This window comes from Chiloscyllium plagiosum, unplaced genomic scaffold, assembly GCF_037043375.1.
Source record: "Chiloscyllium plagiosum isolate Xiang-an unplaced genomic scaffold, Cpla_swu_hap1 HiC_scaffold_16, whole genome shotgun sequence".
NCBI classification, from domain to species: domain Eukaryota; kingdom Metazoa; phylum Chordata; class Chondrichthyes; order Orectolobiformes; family Hemiscylliidae; genus Chiloscyllium; species Chiloscyllium plagiosum.
Window position 1 is genome coordinate 25,230,902 of NW_028270154.1, and position 21,035 is coordinate 25,251,936.

General features: G+C 39.9%; 1 protein-coding gene across 2 annotated transcripts in view; it reads left to right on the plus strand.

The window, feature by feature from the left end:
- The window catches only part of LOC122556531 (protein KIBRA-like), a 159,670-nt gene that overhangs the window by 80,026 nt on the left and 58,609 nt on the right, over positions 1 to 21,035 (plus strand). For both annotated transcript variants that reach the window (XM_043703296.2, XM_087995230.1), the window contains 4 exons: positions 587 to 660; positions 4,912 to 5,154; positions 6,112 to 6,201; positions 6,482 to 7,164. In XM_043703296.2, the coding sequence (XP_043559231.1) occupies positions 587 to 660; positions 4,912 to 5,154; positions 6,112 to 6,201; positions 6,482 to 7,164 (1,090 nt within the window). The remainder of the gene's footprint in view (positions 1 to 586; positions 661 to 4,911; positions 5,155 to 6,111; positions 6,202 to 6,481; positions 7,165 to 21,035) is intronic.

The following is a 21,035-nucleotide window of genomic DNA, read 5'->3' on the forward strand; positions in this document are numbered from 1 at the left end:
TCATATTCAGATAGACATTGAAATTACATCCACAGTTATCTTTTGTTTGTGTTTTTTTTTAAATACATGCAATTAGCAGGTCAGTATGTTCATATGTACTTTGGGGTTCTGCTCCAGTGTTATGACATAATGACATTCATATTTTGTTATTGTTAGGCTATTTTTACATAATTTATGAATTTTTGAATTAATAATAAACTTCACTGGGACATCACCATGGACACCTAAGTGCCCCCAGCATCCTGCAAAAAGAATAAATTCAGGAATCAATTGACCTTTCTTGAATCTGCATGTATTAGAACATTAAATGAAATTAAGGTATTAATCAGTTATAATCCTACAGACTCGGAGGGCTTATTGGTATACTCTTTAACAAGACTTAATGACTTGATTATTTTCTATTGTAGTACTTCACAGAAAAATGAGGTACATGCCTTAAAAAGTGAATGTTCAACTTGCTACATCTTTTAAGTTAAATCTAGGCAGTATTTACTCTGAATTGACAACTTACATCAGCCAAAACCAAAAATCACTAGCCTGTAATTTTTGATTGTGCTCTATTTTTACCTTGTCTTGTGTTATTCAGTTTGTTTCTAGCAATAATGCTAAACTGGCTGAGAAGGTGAGACTGAGCCTGCAATATGAAGAAGCAAAGCAAAGGTTAGTGCTAAACAAGCTTTTAGTAATTGTTTCTCAAGCAACTGATCATGTCAGCAGTAGTTGTTTTAATAGCACGTTCTTTGCTGGACAAAAGATTTTATTTTCCAAGTTTTCTTCAGGCAAGCAACTCTTGGTTAGCGTTTGTTGCAATACTGAGCAAGTATTTCACAGTTATAGGTGCTGTGTCTCCGATGAGATGTTAAATCAAGACTCTATCCATGCTCTCTGATGCATTTAAAAGATCCCATGGTACTTCATGAAAAGGAGGGGAGTTATCTACAATCTCCTGGCCAATACTTTGGCTGTATTAACTGGCACAAGTGCATATGGACTGTGCACTACTTTAAATTGCCAGGGTACATTCAAACAGTTCTGGGACACGTGGCTCTAAATGAAAGAGAGGTTGGGATCAGGGAGAGCAGTGTTAGGCTTTGGATTGGAACCCATGAGAGTCTCTCTCCTCACCTCCCACCTTTCTTCCAGTTCTCTGTTTCCCTCCATTTCTCTGCCCTCTCCCCCAGTTTTGTCTCTTCTCCTTGATCTCCCCTCTGTCCTTTCTTTCTCCCTTGGTCTCACTGTCTTTTTCAATCTTCCACTCTATTCCCTCCAATTCTCTCCAGTCTATGCAGACTCTCTCTCATCCATCTGATCCTCTCCCCTAGCCATCTGATTCTCCCTTCCACTCCCTCCAGATCTGATTCATTCTCCCTAACCATCTGCTTCTCTCCCATCTTTATGATTCTGTCCCTTCCCTCCTGAGTTGCACACTTTCCCCTACTGCGCTTTCTCTCCTCACATCCTGATTGTCAACCACTGAACACTATGGTGGCTCAGTGGTTAGCACTGCTGCCTCATAGCGCCAGGGACCTGGGTTCAATTCCACCCTCAGCCAATTGTCTGAATGGAGTCTGCATATTCTGCACATGTCTGTGTGGGTTTCTATCAGGTGCTCCAGTTCCCTCCCACAGTCCAAAAATTTGCAAGTTCGATGGAATGGCCCTGCTCAATTGCCTGTAGTATTTGGGGACGTATAGGCTAGGTGCATTAGCATGGGAAATCTAGGGTTACAGGAAAAGGATGGGGAGATGGGTCTGAGTGGAATGCTGTTTGGAGAGTTGGTATGGACTTGTTGGGCCGAATGGCCTGTTTTCACACTCGAGGGATTCTGTGATTCTGTGAAAAGTGTGCATTTTAAGGGACATGCATAATGTGATGCTTGCTTATGACATGATTGTATGTGCTACATGATGAAGCAGTGTGCATATGTGTTTCTAGTTTAGCACACCTCTCACTGGTGCTGGTGTTAGCAAACACTGCCCAATATTTATCACTCAGTCAACATCACAAAAAAGTTATCTGACACTTAGCTCTGTGCTGTTTGTGGGAAGTCTCTGAACAGTTTGGCTTCTGTTTTCCTGCATTGCAAAGGTTGACTTGCTTCAAAAGTACTTAGTTAAGTATAAGATGCTTTCAAATGCCTGAAACTGTGATACTGAATAAATACAAATCAGTTTTCTGCAGATATAGAGTCAAGACTGATAGATTTTAATAATCTTTCCAAGACATTATTATTTTTACCATTAATATTTTTATATTATATTGTAACAAAAATAAATTGCCTTTCCTACCCTTACAAGCAGTGAGTTCCTGACCTCTCAACAAGCAATCAGTGGCTTGTTATGTATAATATGCTGGATTTCCATTGTGTTGGGGAGACTCTGGAGGGATGAAAATGTGATATATTTGTTTTCAAACAAAAGTTTAAAAATGAGCCAGTCATTTATTGATAACTTTTCAATTTCTTTAAAAAATCCTCCTCTTTGTTTCAGGCCAGTAAATGTATCAAGCATCTAACCCTTTAAAATACCAATAGCAGAAACTATAAGCCCTGTCGAAACAAAACACTATGTAATTGACAGCAGAGATTGCAGAATCATTACTTAATTAATGTTTTCTATGGGGTCAGCTGCTACAAAGACTGGTGATTATCTGGGCCAACAGCCAAGAATATTTTCAGCCAAGAAAGCTTATTTTTATACACAATTTTGCTATTATAGGGTTCATTAATGCTATGCAGTGTTTAGTGGATGAAAGAGCATGGAAATACAAGGCTTCAAATTGGTGGTATGGTAGACTATAGAGGGTTAGTGGGAGGTAATACCTTAGCCTGACAGATGATTGAGGTGGGCAATGGGGCATACTGTTATTGAGTGGTGCACAAGGGTCCAGATGGCATGGGTGAGGGGCATAACCTATCATGGAATGGGCATGAGGGGCATGTGGGTGGAATGCATAAGGTAGGATGGGTAGTGCACATAGAGAGGGTGAGAGCTTGTGGATTTTAAAAATTCAAACTGGGACAAAGTTCCAAAGCACATCTTTGAAGCAACCACATAGAACATAGAAGAATACAGCGCAGTACAGGCCCTTCGGCCCTCGATGTTGCGCCGATCCAAGCCCACCTAACCTACACTAGCCCACTATCCTCCATATGCCTATCCAATGCCCGCTTAAATGCCCATAATGAGGGAGAGTCCACCACTGCTACTGGCAGGGCATTCCACGAACTCACGACTCGCTGAGTGAAGAACCTACCCCTAACATCTGTCCTATACCTACCCCCCCTTAATTTAAAGCTATGCCCCCTTGTAATAGCTGACTCCATACGTGGAAAAAGATTCTCACTGTCGACCCTATCTAAACCCCTAATCATCTTATACACCTCTATCAAGTCACCCCTAAACCTTCTTTTCTCCAATGAAAACAACCCCAAGTGCCTCAGCCTTTCCTCATACGATCTTTCTGCCATACCAGGCAACATCCTGGTAAACCTCCTCTGCACCCGTTCCAGTGCCTCCACATCCTTCCTATAGTATGGCGACCAAAACTGCAGACAATACTCCAGATGCGGCCGCACCAGAGTCTTATACAACTGCAACATGACCTTAGTACTCCGGAACTCAATTCCTCTACCAATAAAAGCCAGTACGCCATATGCCTTCTTCACCGCACTATTTACCTGGGTGGCAACTTTCAAAGATTTGTGTACATGGACACCAAGATCCCTCTGCTCATCCACACTACCAAGTATCCGACCGTTAGCCCAGTACCCCATCTTTTTATTACTCTTACCAAAGTGAATCACCTCACACTTAGCTACATTGAACTCCATTTGCCACCTTTCTGCCCAGTTCTGCAGCTTATCTATATCCTGCTGTAACCTGCCACATCCTTCCTCACTGTCTACAACTCCTCCGACTTTCGTATCATCCGCAAACTTGCTCACCCAACCTTCTAACCCCTCCTCCAGGTCATTTATAAAAATGACAAACAGCAATGGTCCCAAAACAGATCCTTGCGGAACACCGCTAGTGACGGCACTCCAAGATGAACCTTTGCCATCAACTACTACCCTCTGTCTTCTTCCAGCCAGCCAACTCCTAATCCAAACCTCCAACTCACCCTCAATGCCATATCTCCGTATTTTTTGCAGTAGTCTACCATGGGGAACCTTATCAAACGCCTTACTAAAATCCCTATACACCACATCTACTGCTTTCCCCTCGTCCACCTCCTTAGTCACCTTCTCAAAGAATTCAACAAGGTTTGTGAGCACGACCTGCCCTTCACAAAACCATGCTGACTATCCTTGATCACATTATTCCTATCCAGATGTTCATAAATCCTATCCCTTACAATTCTCTCTAAGATTTTGCCCACAACAGAAGTGAGACTCACCGGCCTATAGTTACCAGGGTTATCCCTACTCCCCTTCTTGAACAAGGGAACCACATTTGCCAGCCTCCAATCTTCTGGCACTAAAACCACCTTGGCATTCAGCAGCATCTGAGGCTTTACTGAAGTTTCTCTGGGATAGGCTTTTGCAATTCACGTGAAGGGTAAAAATCCAGGCTGAGAAGTTTTTTTTTAATAGTTCTGACAAGTCTACAACAATCTGAAACAAAAAAAACTGAAAGAATGTTCTGAAAAAAGCTCACTGGTCCCAAAATATTAACTCTTATTTCTCTCTGCAGATGCTGCCAGATCTGCTGAGATTTTCAAACAATTTCTAATTTTGTTCTACAAAGCATTTTACTCAACAATCATAGTTAAATTATGCCGTATCTGGAAATTCTATGTTCTTTTCCTCTGGTCAAATTTGTGCGGAATGCTTCAGGCCTAATGCCAGAATGATAACCCATCTGAATAGCCACAGTTTTGGTTTTGGTAGTGATTTTATTTTATTGGCAGGATTTCAAATATCAAGATTGAACTGGCTAAACTTACCAGTGAGGCATGGCCTGGAGTATTAGATGCGGAACGGGACAGGCTGATACTGATCAATGAGAAAGAAGAACTTTTGAAGGAGCTGCAGTTTATTAACCCTCGTAAATGGGCACACAGTGAAGTCGAACAGCTGGAGATAGAAAGGAAGCGATTGGCAGATGATCTTCAGGCTGCAAGGGACACACAAAGCAAAGCACTGACAGAAAGGTTTGTGACCAAGCTTCCTGAGATAAGTGCAGCAATATGAAAACATATCTTTTAATTTATGTATTTGCAAGCAAATATTTTTTATTTCCAAAGTGCACATGAAAATTGCTGACAAATTGACGAAATTACTTTGATTATCTCAAACTGTATGGAATAATAGAAGATCTGTGAACAGTCAAAACAAGTGAGGACATGTATCTGAATTGCCAAACAACTTGCTTATTCTCCTTTCACAGGATGTGGGTATCACTGGTTTTGCAATAATTTCTTGCATATCCTAATTGCCCTATGATGCCTCGCACTTGCTGTATTATTCGTCAAAAATAAGGAAGTAAAAAGACATTAGTTGAAATTTCTTTTCAGGATATGTACATCTCTATGACTCCATGAAGAAGTCATTTAAATTAAAGCCTGTATATTTTTGGTCAATAAATGATCATTGGTTTGGATTATCTTTAAGATGTGGCACAATAAAGGTGATATATACGTAAGAATGTGTCTGCGCTGTTAAAATAACAGCATTGAGAGTTGAAATGTGAAAATATATCTCAAAACCTCATTAGCAAAGAACCTGAAAACTGGGGAGAATTCTATAAGAATACTAGCAAGGACTATGACCCCTCGTTTCCAGACTTCACAAGCAAGAAATCCAGCTCTCAGCAACTACCCTAATACGTTTCTGAATAAATATATAATTACTGAGATCATCTCTCATTCTTGTAAACTCTAGGAAATATATACATTTAGTTCACTGAATTCTCCCACATCAGGAATCAGTCTAGTGAACAGTCAAGTGAATCTTTGTTGCACTCCTTTGACAGCAAGTGTATATCTTCCTAGCCACAGAGAAGGTTTAATGTTCCAATTCACAGTGGATACTTGAATGCCGGAATAAAATAATTCAAAGGAAAGAGGATTATGACTAATGAGTTGGTGATAATGTTATTTATTCTACAGATTGAAGATGCATAGCAGGAGAAACAACTTGTTGAGGGAGTTAGAAGAAGCAACACGTTTAGCCTCATCATTGCATTCGCAGCTACAAAGGTAAGCTGTTGTACAGGTTTAATGATTGAAATAATATGTGAATCAATGAATCATGTCAAATAACTGCTGCATTTAATTCTGTGTTTGGAAAATTATTTTGTAAGCTATGAATGTATGCTACTTTCATACATTTTAGAAACAATTATAACATAATCCACGTCATTTAAAATGAACTAACTAATTGTTTGGCACCTACTGTGTTTTAATTCTGTAGATTTAGATTTTTGTAATTAAGTCACATTTGCTATATTGATGTATTTCATAACATTTTTTGTCTTAGTCTCTCAACCAGCACTTTGTCACTATCATCTGGAAGTAGTAAAGGGTCATTGACGTCCAGCCATGGATCCCTTGCTGCATCAAGCCAAGGATCCTCAAGCTCTGTTAGCTTCACTGACCTCTATTATGATCATCCAGAACACACCGTAGACTCTGACTATCAGTATAAACTAGACATCTTGCTTCAAGAGGGCACTTCAGGCAACAGACCAGCGGGCTGCATAACTACCATTCATGAAAATGAAGTGGTCAGTTCTCGCAATGGTTCCTCTTACATAGATACTTGTGGAGCTTCAAGCAAGATTCAAGCGCGGAGGTCTTTGTCTGAGACTCCAAAATCTCTTTCTTCGCTATCACCTAGGTCTTCCTTGTCCTCCTTGTCACCACCTAGCTCTCCCTTGGTAATAGACCCTCATTTTATGGTTCCTTCAGGGGACCCCCTTTTGAACCATGTTGCTACAGACATTGAAGACACAGGACTGCTTGCTGATATTGCTAACTTCGGTTTACACACTGAAGATGATAATCAGATTTCTTCAAGATCTATACCACCAAATAAGGTTTTGTCACCCTCTTTAAATTTGGAAGCTGAAATTGGATCAGAATCAGGGCTTTGTAGCAATTCATCAAAAGCATTGAGTGAAGAATTTGGAATTTGTATAAAAAGCAATGAAAGAATAGAAGGTAAGATATTCAAATGCTATTTTCATGAAATGGCTATCATGAGTTAATACATGAAGAATTATTTTCTTGGCATTAAGGCTTGTGAGATGTTGTAAAGTGCAAATTTGTTTTTTCTATTTTAGCTGAATGTGCTGAGCATGTTTGAACATTTCAGAGCCTGAAATAATGGGGTCCATAAAACCTTTTTTTATTTTGATAAAGATAGACAGCTGTTGATACTATGAACCATTACTGTAAAAAAAAAGAATAAGTCATCCATCATAGAGATATTCTGTATGGAAACAGACCCTTCGGTCCAACTTGTCCATGCTGACCAGACATACGAAATAAATCTAGTCCCATTTGCCAGCATTTGGTCAATATCCCTCTTAACCCTTCCTATTTATGTACCCATCCAGATATCTTTTAAATGTTGTAATTGTACCAGCCTTCACCACTTCTTCTATCAGCTCATTCTGTACATGCACCAGCCTCTGCGTGAAAAAGTTGTCCCTTAGGTCCATTTTAAATCTTGCTTCTCTCGCCTTAAACTTAACGCTCTCCAGTTTTGGACACCCCACCCTGGGGAAAAGACCTTGGCTATTTACTCTATCCATGCCCCTCATGATTTTATACACCTTGATAAGGCCAGCCCTCAGCTTCAATGCTCCAGGGAAAATAGCCCAAGTCTATTCAGCCTCTCCCTTTAGCTCAAACTTTCCAACCCTGGCAACGTCTTTGTGAATCTTTTCTGAACATTTTCAGTGTCACAACATCCTTCCTATAGCAGGGAGAACAGAATGGCATGCAGTATTCAAACAGTGGCCTAACCAATGTCCTGTACAGCTGCAACATGACTCCCCAACTCCTACACTTAAAGGTAAGCATATCAAGCACCTTCTTCACTATCCTATTTACCTGCGACTCCACTTTCATGGAGCAATGAACCTGCACTCCAAGGTCTCTTTGTGCAGCATTATTCCCCAGGACCTTACCATTGAGTGTATTAGTACTGCTCTGATTTGCCTTTACAAAATGCAGCACCTCATATTTATCTAAATTAAACTCCATCTGCCACTCTTCGGCCCATTGGCCTATCTGACCAAGATCTTTTTGGACACTAACATAACCTTCGCTGTCCACAACTCCTCCAATTTTGGTGTCATCTGCAAACTTACTAACTATACCCCTTTTGTTCACATCCAAATCATTTATGTAAATGACAAAAAGGAGCGGACCCAGCACCGATTCTTGTGGCAAACACTGGTCACAAGCTTCCAGTCTAAAAAGCAACTCTCCACCACCACCCCATGTCTTCTACCCTCGAGCAAGATCCTTTGAATAACGATCCAAATAGCTAGGTCTCCCTCTATTCCATATGATCTAACCTTGCTAACCAGTCTTGCATGACGAATCTCCCAGAACGCCTTACTGAACTTCATAAGGATCACATCCACTGCTCCGCCCTCAACAATTCGCTTTGTTATTTCTTCAAAATACTCATTCAAGTTCGTGAGACACGATTTCCCAAACACAAAGCCATGCTGACTATCCTTAATCAGTCCTTGCCTTCCTTAATACATGTAAATCCTATCCCTCAGGATTCCCTCCAACAACATGCTCACCACCGAAGCCAGGCTCACTGGTCTATAGTTCCCTGGCTTTTCTTTACTACCTTCCTTAAATAGTGGCACCACGTTAAACAACATCCAGTCTTCCGGCACCTCACCTGCGGCTATCAATTAAACAAATATCTTAGCAAGTGGCCTAGCAATCACTTCCCTAGCTTCCCACAGAGTTCTAGGGTACACCTGATCAGGTCCTGGGGATTTATTCAACTTTTTGCATTTTAAGACATCCAGCACCACCTCAACTGTAATATGGACATTGTTCAAAATGTTGCTATTTATTTCTACATGTTCTATACCTTCCATATCCTCCTTCATAGTAAATACTGATGCAAAATACTCATTTAGTATCTAAATCCACTCCCTGAGCTTTTACATATGGATTCTGTTTGGTTCTATTTCTCAAAGCTATCTCAAGTCTCCTTTTTGACCTCCTGATTTCTCTCTTAAGTGTACTCCAACTGCCTTTATACTTTTCTCGGGAATTACTTGATTTCTGCTGTCTATACCTGACACATGCTTCCTTCTTAATCTTGACAAAAACCTCAATTTCTCTAGTCATCTAACATTCCCTACACCTACCAGACATGTACTTCCACCCTAATAGGAGCATACTGTCTGTAAACTCTCATTATCTCATTTTTGAAGGTGTACCTGTGAACATCCACCCCAATCAACACTTGAAAGTTCTTGCCTAATACAGTCAAAATGAGCTTTCCTCCAGTTTAAACTTCAATTCTTAAATCCGGTCTATTCTTTTCCAACACTATCTTAAAGCTAATATAATTATGGTCACTGGCCCCAAAGTGCTCCCCCACTGACACCTCAGCCACCTGCCCTCTCTTTCTCTTAAAGTAGGTCAAGTTGTTTTGAACCTTTCTGCCATTGGCAACTCACTGCTGAACGCTATCTATTGGCTAACATATGCTGCAAAATCCTAAGGGTTATTATGAATCGCAATGTGTGGAGTCGACACCTAATAATCTTACCAGTAACCTGATGGGAGGGAAATAGAGCAAGGTAACTGAAATACTAATAGAACTGTACAGATAGTTTCATTAGAACCGATAATATTACATAAGGTGGTTAGAATAAGGATTGGTTTCTTGAGACACAAGACCCAATCATTTTCAACCATCATAAAGTCAGAAATGGGGATGTTCACCAATGATTACCCAATGTTCAGCACCATTCGCGATTCCTCAGATACTGAAGCAGTCCATATTCAAATATAATAAAATCTGGAAAATGTCCAGGATTGAGCTGACAAGTGGCAAGTAATATTCGTGCCATACAAATGCCAGGCAATGACCATCTCCAATAGGAGGCAATCTAACCACTGCACCTTGACATTCAATGATGTTACCACTACCAAATCCCCACTGTCAATATCCCAAGGTTGCTATTGACCGGAACCTCACCTGGATTCGCCATATAAATGCAATGACTACAAAAGCAGGCTAGAGGCTAGGAATGTTGCAATGAATAACTTGCCTCTTAACTCCCCAAGCCTGCCCACCATCTACATGTGATAGAATATTGCCCATTTTCCAACAACACTCAAGAAGCATGACACCATCCAAGAAAAGCAGTCTACTTGATTGGCACCATATCCACAACTATCCACTCCTTCCACCACTGAAGCTCAGTAGCAGGAGTGTGTACCATCTTCAAGATGCACTACAGAAATTCACTAAAGATCCTTTGATGCCATCTTTCAAACCCACAACTACTTCCATCTAGAAGAACAATGGTAGTAGATACATGAGGATACCAACATCTGCAAGTTCCCCTTCAAACCATTCAACATCCTGATTTGGAAATACATTGCCGTTCTTCACTGTTGCTGAATCAAAATCCAGGAATTCCTTCCCCAATGTCATTGTGGGTCTACCTACAGCACATGGGCTGCAGCGGTTCAAGAAGGAGGTTCACCACCACCATCTCAAGGGCGGTGAGGGATGGGCAATAAATGTTGGCCAGCCAGTGATGCCCACGTCCCATGAGGAAATAAAGAAAACTCCTTGAAAATTCTTTTGGTTTAGATAACTGATCTGATACACCATCTTCCTTTTTATCAAGTATGATTACAGTCACCAAATTATTTTCTTTTATCCTCTTCCTTGACTTTTATTTTGTTAAATGCCAGATGCTGTTTTTTAATGATATGTTTAAGTCATGCTTTTTAAATTAATGTTTGTGTGATGGGGCAATCTCAGCTCTCAGAGGAAGAAGTATTTACTAAATGTTGTGAATTGGTTTGGTGTTTGTGAATTGGGCTTGAAATTCATGTCACATGAATGCCAGGCAATGACCATTTCCAACAAGAGAGAATCGAGCTGTCACCCCTTGACATTCAATGACACTATCATTGCTGAATCTCCCACTATCAACATCCTTCATTTCTTGCTTATGACATGAGTAAAAAAACATTTTTTTTGTCTTTACTATTTTCAAGGGATGTATGCATCCAGCCTATGGAGGTGTTGAATTGTCAGAACTGCAGTTTTTCATATGATTTATTACAATACTAAATGGTCCTCTGCAGTGAGTGTAAAAAATAATCCCTGGTAGTATTTAAGTGGTTGGCTAATGTACAAGATCTATTAAGAGTTTACGATGTGGATTAGATTCTATCTATTACTGTCAATTTGTCATGTGATGTTATGTTATTAAGGTTAGTGCAATTAGGATTGCAAGACTTCTATTTTAATATGAAATATATGTAGGAAACAAAAGGAAAGTCTGCCCTCCGTTGTTGTATAATAGGTCATCAGTCTCATGGCTTATTTTGTGTACACTATTGTGCTTATTGGATGGCACAGTTGCTGGTAATCAGTTTGGTAGACCTTTTGTCTTTGTAACATCAACAACTGAGTTTATTCTGAAGAGGCCAACTCATTTGCTTCTCTCAAATCCTATAGCTTTTTGTAGAGTTGGTCTTAAAAAAACAACAGGAAGTGGGAAGGGAGGTAATTTGATGGAAATATTTTGCTTTGGAATGATACAATGTTTTAATTGGATTTGAAGCTTTTTCCTAAAGGACAAAAATTCCACCTGCATTCTAAATCTATGAGAAATTTAAAAAACTTCTGTAGTGTTGCTCTTACACAAAAACTTCTTTTGTTATAACAACAACATCATGTTTATTCTGACTTTGTAATTCTGTTCAGTCTTTATTTATATTCTACTGTTTCTCATGATCATTTTTATCTGTCTCCTATTTTTCCCTCCCTCACTGTCTCTTTTTGCATTTTCACTCTTTTTTCATAAATCTGCTCTACATTCTTTATTATTCAATATCTGCAGGACCCTCTGAACTCTTCCTTGAGAAATGTTCTCTCATATCCATCTCTTTTTAAATTCCAGTATGCACTGTAATATGGTGGCAAGAATTAATGGATAGGAGCAGCTCAATGCCAATGGATATCTAAAATAAAATCACAACTCTGGAGGAACTCAGCGGGTCTGGCAGCATCTGTGGAGAGAGAAACCATTATTGTTTGAATTTGACGTGACTTCTCCAGACCTGACTGGAGGTTCTGAAGAAGAGTCATATCAGACTCAAAATATCAATTCTGATTCTCTCTCCACAGATGCTGCCAGGTCTGATGAGTTTCTCCAGCATTTTCTACTTTTATTTACTGACTGGGATTTAAGTATCAAACTGGAGATGGGAGGGTATGGTTGGATGAAAAGCGGCAATTATCATTTAGATATGGCAAAGCAAGGGCAAAAGATGTCATTGGCATTTGAGGAAACAGTCAGAAGATGCTTGGCTCTGGAAAAGAGATTGATTGGGTCATAAGGATTGATACCCATCAGCATGAGCAGACTTGAGAAATCTGGATTATGAGCAGTTGTGGGACTGGACAATGTGGTGAGAAGGTGACACTTGTGTGGAGATGAGGGTGATTTAAATGTGGAATGTGCAATGTCAGTGCTGGAACATAGGGAATATCTTGCTGCAATGCATGGGGTAAGTGGTGGAGTCTGACTTTAGATGACTACTAAGTGCTATTTCTGAAAAAAAAAAATTGATTTGTGGTGTGTAAAGTAGCCTTTACTCAGCTGTTTACTGATATGAAATGCTATTTGATTTGTTGGCTTTTAATCAATTGGATACTTAAACAAACAAATGTGGTTAACTTGAGATTTCTTGTTTTATTTTATCAATATTTTATTTGAATCAGTTGAAATTTTTACCCCACAGAATCTAAAACTGTATGATCGATGCTTTCTCAAGTGCTCCATATAAATGGTCGATATATGACCTTCCAATGTATTGTTTTTAAAAATGGGCTTGCTCTTACCTTACACTATTAGGTAATCCGCACTGAATTATTGTTGCTTGGACAGACTTTCCTTTTTGGAATCTTTAAGACAGATTAGTTCATCAGGAAATGGAATAATTTTGCAATAGCTCGAGGGACCAAATGCCTGTGTTATGAAGATGTGGATATACTGTACCTTTAAGAGAGTTAAAAGCAACAGATCTACCTAACAGAACCAAGTGTTCTGAAAAGAAGTATAATGTAACATTTGGTCAAACAACTCGATTAGCTGATTGCGTGGAAATGACAAAACAGATTCGAATTAGGCCAACCAGTTTAAATTATATCCCAAAAAATACCAATCTCCAATCCAGTTTGAATTTAGTATATTGACAATCTTAAAGCCAATGACATAATCTGATGCTTTGGGGGGTATAAGACTGGAGAAAATTGAACAATTAAGAGGAGAACTGCCAAACACCAACATGTAAAAAGACTGCCCAAAAAATAGCTCTCTTAAAAGATACCTTTATCAATCAGTAACCAGTGAAGCAGAAATCCCCAAGAAGAAAAGAAGACCAGAGTTCAGAGAAAACGAAATCTGCCTGATTTTGAGATAAGAAGTTTTGTTCTGTAAATCATAATCTGGAGTTTTATCAGGCTAGTATTATAGAAGAGAAGATAACAAGTTAGAGTTAGCAATTGTAAATAGTTGTTAGTTAATTATTCTCTGTTATACTTTAAGAAATAAAGTTGCTAATTTTTACTTTAACTAGTTCTTAGCCTATCGAATTTTCACAGATTATTGTACGGGATAATTTTTTTCTGTATTGCTGGTTTTAAATTAAGCAGAAGAGTTTACGCAATGTTATAACAGTTTGGGTGCTCAGGTCCATGATTTGAACTGGTTTAGACATATTTGAATAGATTTTGGGGGTACAAAAATCCCCACCAGATTATTCGGTGACTTGTGGTTGATTAAATTAAAAGTGAGAGAAATGGCTCTTAAAATTGTGAAAAAGGTTCTGATATTTGAAGATGATTCTCAAATTTGCCAAGAAAGTTTAGAAGGAAAACAAAAGGCCATACTTTTAAAATTAGCAAATAAGTTAGATTTAGGTTTAACCAAGGACAAAAGTAAAGCTGAAATTGTAAGGGAATTACTCAAACACTTAGGTGTATCAGAGAAACCGACGAGTTGCAGTAGAGGTAGAAAAACTACAATTGAGGAAAATGGAGTTAGAAGATAAACAAAGGGAGAGAGTAAGAGAGAGGGGAAAAAGAGAGAGAGAAGTTTCTTAGCTGAGCAAAGAGAGAGAGAGAAGAAAAGGAGGGAGCCAAAAAAAGAGGGAGAATTTGAACTTGAGAAGTTGCGACTTCGTCAGCAAAGTCAATTTTATCAGAATGGAGATTAAAAGAGAAGGTGGTGATATATATAAAAATGTCAAAACTCCGCCACATTTTGATGAGAAAAATGTTGAAGCCTTCTTTATTTCATTTGAAAAATTGGCTATGCAGATGGAGTGGTCCGAGATTTATGGGTAATGCTAATTCAGAATAAACTGGTAGGCAGAGCGAGTGAGGTATTTGCCGCACATTCAGATAAGGTGTTAAGAGATTATCAAGAGGTTAAACAGGCTATTTTAAGTGCTTATGTATTGCTATCAAAGCATATCGACGGTGGTTCAGAAACACAAAGAAAGAACCAGGTCAGACTTATGTTGAATTCAAAAGAATTAAATATAGTCATTTTGATCAATGGGTACTTGGTTTGAAAATAGATAAGACCTTTGAAGCTCTAAGAGAGATTATTCTGCTGGAGGAGTTTAAAAACTCACTTCCAGGCATGGTAAGAATTTACATGGAGGAACAGAAAGTTCAGGAAGTGAGAAGGGCAGCAAAATTAGCAGATGAGTACATGTTAGTGCATAAGACAAGCTTCCGGCCAGAACTTTGTCCTGTGAAGGATAGAAGTTGGGAGAAGGGGAGATCCTGCACTACGAAACCAAGAGTAGAGAGCACTGGTAAGAATTTACCACAAGATAAAAAAGAAGCCCAAGAGAGTGGAAAGGAGGTGAAAGGCCTCAAGTGTTTCCATTGTGGTAAAGTGGGACACATAAAGTCACAGTGCTGGTCATTAAAGAAAGGTGCTGTGGGAAAAGATGTGGTTAAAGAAGCTAAGCTGGAGGCATTAGTGAAGGTAGCAAAAGAGACCCCAAAAAGAGCTGAGGAGCTGCAGGAGAGTGCACAGCCTAGGCAGGGGTTGGGTATGGAGTTAGTACCTGATCTCTATAAAGAATTCACCTCTGTGGGTGAAGTTTACTCAGAAAGAACTGGGGGAGAAGGACAAGAAGTTACAATTTTTAGCGATACAGGATCTAACCAGTTGCTGATAGTAAGAGATGAGCGAATATGCAGTCTTTCTGATCTGTTACCCGAGAGTGTGGTAATTTGCGGGATAGATGGACAGAAATTTAGTGTTCCCCTATGTAAAATCAAGTTGGAGTACCAACTTGAGCCTGGGGAAGTTACAGTGGGAGTGATTGACAGAGTGTCAATTTCAGGAATTCAGTTTGTTCTTGGAAATGATTTGGCTGGATCCAAAGTGGGTGTAACACCCCATGTTGTGGAGAAGCCCAAGGAAGACCGAGAAACTGAGGAGTTAAAACAGAAATATCCTGGTATTTTCCCAGACTGTGTGGTAACCAGATCCCATTATCATAAGTCATAGTACAAAGCGAAAAGTGAAGAGAAAGACAAAGGAGTTGATGTTCAGTTAGCGGATATCCTGATTGATGTAATAATGCAGGAAAAACTTGAATAGGCAGAAGGCAGACAGAAGTGTTTACTCCTGAAAGACTAAGAGACTTGCAACAGAAAGACAATAAAAGATATATATATAGAAAAGGAGGCAGAGAACATTCCAGAGTGTTGTTATCTGAAAGATAGAATCCTAAGGCGGAAATGGAGACCTTGGAAGGTTAGTGCAGATGAGAAATGGGCCGAAGTGCACTAGATTGTGTTGCCGGTAGCATACAGACAGGAGGTGTTACAGGTAGCACATGAACTACCTGTAAGAGGACATCTAGGGGTGCAAAAGACTCAGGCAAAGGTACAAAAATATTTTTATTGGCCTGGAATGCACAAGGATGTGGTTAGCTTCTGCGTGTCATACATGCTAAATGTTAGGTAAGCCACAGGCTGTAATAAAACCAGCACCTTTGTTTCCAGTTCCCAGATTTGAAGAACCTTTCATACAGGTTTAATTGATTGTGTCGTGCCCTCCCGAGAACTAAAAGTGAGAACCAGTACTTGTTAACCATAATGGATTTCCGGAGGCAATTCCATTACGGAGTATCAAAGTAAAAAGGGTAGTAGAGGAGTTAGTACCTTTCTTCACACAGTATGGACGACCCAGAGAGATTCAGTTGGACCGAGGGTCAAATTTTACTGCTCGGCTGTTTAAGGAGGTTATGGATAGCTCAGGTACACTGCACTTTAAATTCAGTGCGTACCATCCTGAATCCCACGGAGCTTCAGAAAGGTGGCATCAGATCTTGAAGGCCATGTTGAGAGCACACTGTCAGGACTACGCGAATGATTGGGATAGAGGAATCCCCTTCGTATTGTTTGCCATTAGAGATGCCCCAAATGAATCTGCTCAGTTTACTCCCTTTGAGTTAGTTTCGGTCACTAAGTGAGGGGCCCTTTGGTCCTGTCAATTTATCTTTAATTTCAAAGTTGGAGATCCCACACTTAGATTATGTATCGGAGGCGAGGGAGAAACTAAATAGAGTAGGTGAGTGAGCTAAACAGCAGTATAGAATGAAGCAGGCATATAAAAGCTTTGAGATTCAGGCGTTTTCCTGAGGGGGTGACATGTTAGTACTGTTTGATAGGAGATCCCTTCAAAGCCAGGTTTAGTGGCCCCTATCAAATTGAGAAAAGGTTGAGTCAGGTGAACTATTTAGTAAAGATGCCAGATAGGAAAAAAAAGTATTGAGCATGTTGAAACTGGATTCTACTAGAGAGAAAGAACTGGAGAAACAGGTGTTAGTTACTGCCCCACAGAGTGAGGAATCAAATCCAAATGATGTGGATTTTGATGAGTCTCAAAACAGATTAAAAAATGAAGAAGTCCTTGAGGAGTGGGATGGGTTAGTAAGCTATCTGTCTCAGAAGCATAGAATGCGGTTGAAAGATTTGTTACTGCATTATAAAGACGTATGTAAGAATCAGATGGGGAGGACTAATGCTATTGTACATGAAGTAGATGTAGGGAATACTGCCGACAACACCCCTTTCGGCTTTATCCTTTCAAAGCCAGACAGATCCAGATGGAGGTGGAGTCCATGTTCAACGAGGACTTCATCGAACCAAGCTGGACTGAGTGGAGTTGCCGATCATCTTAGTTCCCAAACCCGAGGGGATTCAGCAAATCAGTTAACAGGGCCTCTACTGAAGTTTGGAACAAACTTGCGATAGAATCCGCTGAATGCCAAGAATCAAAGCACCTCTTGTTTCGAGGTTGGTCGTGGAAATTCCTCAATGGCCTTAGTCTTGGTATTCTGGGGGTCAACCTTCCATGACCGATGTTATGTCTCAAGAACGTCACCTCTGCTTTTGAGAATTCCGTTTTATTAAGTTTATCACCAGTTTTGCTTCTTGTAGTCATTCAAAGAGCTCATTTATGGAATGAGCTGCCAGAGGCATCTGGATGGGTACATAAATAAGAAGGGTTTAGAGGGATAGGGGCCAAGTATTGGCAAATAGGACTAGTTAGTTTTGAATGTCTGGTCGGCCAAGTTGGACTGAAGGGTCTGTTTCCGAGCTGTATAGCTTTATGATTCTTGTATCTAAATGTGGCATTCAGTTAGAATTAGCTTTCATGATGGAGAATCTATTTGTAGGTTCCGTCAACAAGCAAATATGGTCTTGCAAATGATTTATTATTTTATCTATGTTGTTATCTATTTCTGTCACATGTGTTCCAAAATGTTAAAGAAATTGTGAGAGAGGTGATGGCATAATGGTATTGTCACTGGACCATTAGTTCAGAATTCCGGACTTAGTTCAAATATGGACAAAAAAGCCATATTCAAGAGGGGAATTAAAGGTGACTTTAATGCTGCATACAACCTGAATATGACATCAGGAAAGGTGAGCAAAACTGCATGAAATGGAAATCAGGCAGAAGCTCTCCACTATTTGCAGTTAAAACTGACAAAAATGAAAATGGTTGCTTCTTTTGGAAGATAATCATCTCAGTCGCAGGATAATGTCCTAACCTCATCCATCTTTGGCTGCTTCATCAAAGGCTATCCTTTCTTTATAAGGTCAGAAGTGGGGATGTTTGCTGATTGTGCAATGTTCAACACAATTTGTGTCCAGATGATGAAGCATCTGTACTCAATTGCAGTAAGACTTGGTCAACATCCAAACTTGGATTTGGACTGACAAATGGCAAATAACATGCGCACCGCACACACGCGAGGCAATGACCATCTCCTGGGAGAGAGGATCTAGCCATTGCTCCTGACCTTCAGTTGAATTAGCATCGCTACATTCCTGATCACCAATATCCTGAGAATACCATTGACCAGACGTGGAACAGCTTTATAAATGCTCTGGCTGCAAGAGTAGGTCAAAGACTGGGAATTTTGTGGTGAGTATCTTGTGTCCTGACACCGCAAGCCACCTCTTAAAGGCATTTGTATGAAGTGTGATACAGTGCTCTCCACTTGTCTGGATGAATGCAGCTCTGATAGCAAGAAGCTGAACACCATCCAGGATGAAGCAGCCTGCTTGATTGACATCATGTTTAATACTTTTCAACTTTCACTCCATGAAAATTACACAATGGCAGCTGTGTGTATCATCTACAAGATGCACTGAAGCAATTCACCAGGACTCCTTCAGCAGTACTTTCCAAATCCATGACTTCTATTATCTAGAAAGATAAGGACAGAAGATGCATGGAATCACCACCATCTGCAAATGCTGCTTCAAATTGCTCACATTCCTGGTTTGGAACTATTAGTGGAATCTTATTGGCGTCTGAGTGACTTGGTCTGTGGCGAAATGTGTGGCAGAATTGGACGACATCTGCAGCAAGGCCCATCTCACTCCATAAGGAGCAAGTTGAAATTCATGCGAGGCAGCTGACAGATGTTATTTGATGGTCTTTATTGGTTAAAAATCATTGGGTCTCCGATATCGTCCTGAGGAACTCCTGCAGTAATGTCCTGGAGCTGAGATTTTATTTCTGCGACAGCCATTGTTGTTTGCTCAAGCTAAATATGACTCCAAACAATGGAGAAATTTTCTTCAATTATGTTGAGATTCCTCGATACCATATTCAATCAAGTGCTGTCATTGTACTAAGTGCAGTCATTCTCATCTTCCCTCTTGAATTCATATCTTTTGTTCATGTTTGGACCAAGTCTATAATAGGTTGATTACCTGAGTGTCCCTGACAAAAGTCAAACTGAACAGTGATGGTTAAGTTATTGCTATGTAAGTGCCATTTGATGGCACTATCTACACCTTCCATAGCATTAGTGATGATTGAGAGTAGGTTATCTGGGTAGTAAATGGCCAGATTTAAATTGTCCTATTTTTATGGACAGAGCAGACCTTGACAATTTTGACACAAGATACCAGCAATGTATCTGTACTGGAATATTATTATTCGGGACAAAGTTAATTCTGGAGCTCCAGTCTTCAATACTACTGTCATGACGTTTTCGGTATCTATAATATTTTATGTACCCAATTGTTGATTTATTTCTTGATTTTAGTCACATCGAGCGATTTCAGCTGATTGAAAATTGGTGTCTGTGATGTCGAGGCCCTCAGAAGGAAATCGAGATAAATCTCGACTTCACCCCGTGGCACTTCTGATTGAAAACTAAATACAAATATTTTAGCTTAGCCTTCTGCAATGATATACTGAGTTTCTTCTTCATTGTAGATTTTGTTTTTGGAGCTCCCTGCTCCAATTGGTTAATTTTCCAACATTCTGAACTGGATGTGGAGGATTGCATAGCATGGAATAGATCCATTAATTGTGGTACTGTTTAGGTCAGTATAGTATGTTGCTTTTCCTAAGTTTCTTGTTGATCTTCTAATCATCTTCTTCCGTCAGGGCAACCAGCTAGATTAGTAGTAGTACCACCCAGTACATGTTGATGGATGGCTTCTGTCACTGTGTGTCTTGGTTACCATCTGTGTTTCTCCCTAGTGATGTGTGCTGATTCATTAGTTGAAGGAGGATGGTGGGTGGCAAACAACAGAAGATTTCATTGCCCAGTTTGACCTAGTGCCACGGTGCTCTCTGAGATCCAGTGGCAATATTGATGACTCCCAATGCAACTCCCCCCTGACTGTCTGCCTTTGTATTGCCATCTTTGGCAGGCTTTTCCACTTGGTGGACAGAACATACTCAGGATGATGATGAAAGAATCTGGGTCAGTGGTTGTAAGGTTTTGGTATATACGACTGTCAGCCTGCTGTTTGATTAGTTTGTGGGGCATCTATTCCAATGTTTGACTTTGATTGTAGCCTTCAAGATTGTAAATTTTGCGTTTAGTGTTCAGGAGTGTATATATTCAGCATCATCCTTTCACTTCTCTCCGATGTTGATGAATGTAGTGTGCCATACAAATTAGGACCATGAATAAGTCACTTAGCCCCTTTAGCTCACTTCATCATTCATTAAGATTGTGACTAATCTGACTACTCGACATTTCCACCTAACCCCAATAACATCCCCTTTTTTATAGATTAGATTTACAGTGTGGAAACAGGCCCTTCAGCCCAACAAGTCCACACCGACCCGCCGAAGTGCAACCCACCCATACCCCTACATTTACCCCTTACCTAACACTACGGGCAATTTAGCATGGCCAATTCACCTGACCTGTACATTTTTTGGACTGTGGGAGGAAACTGGAGCACCCGGAGGAAACCCCACGCAGAGACGGGGAGA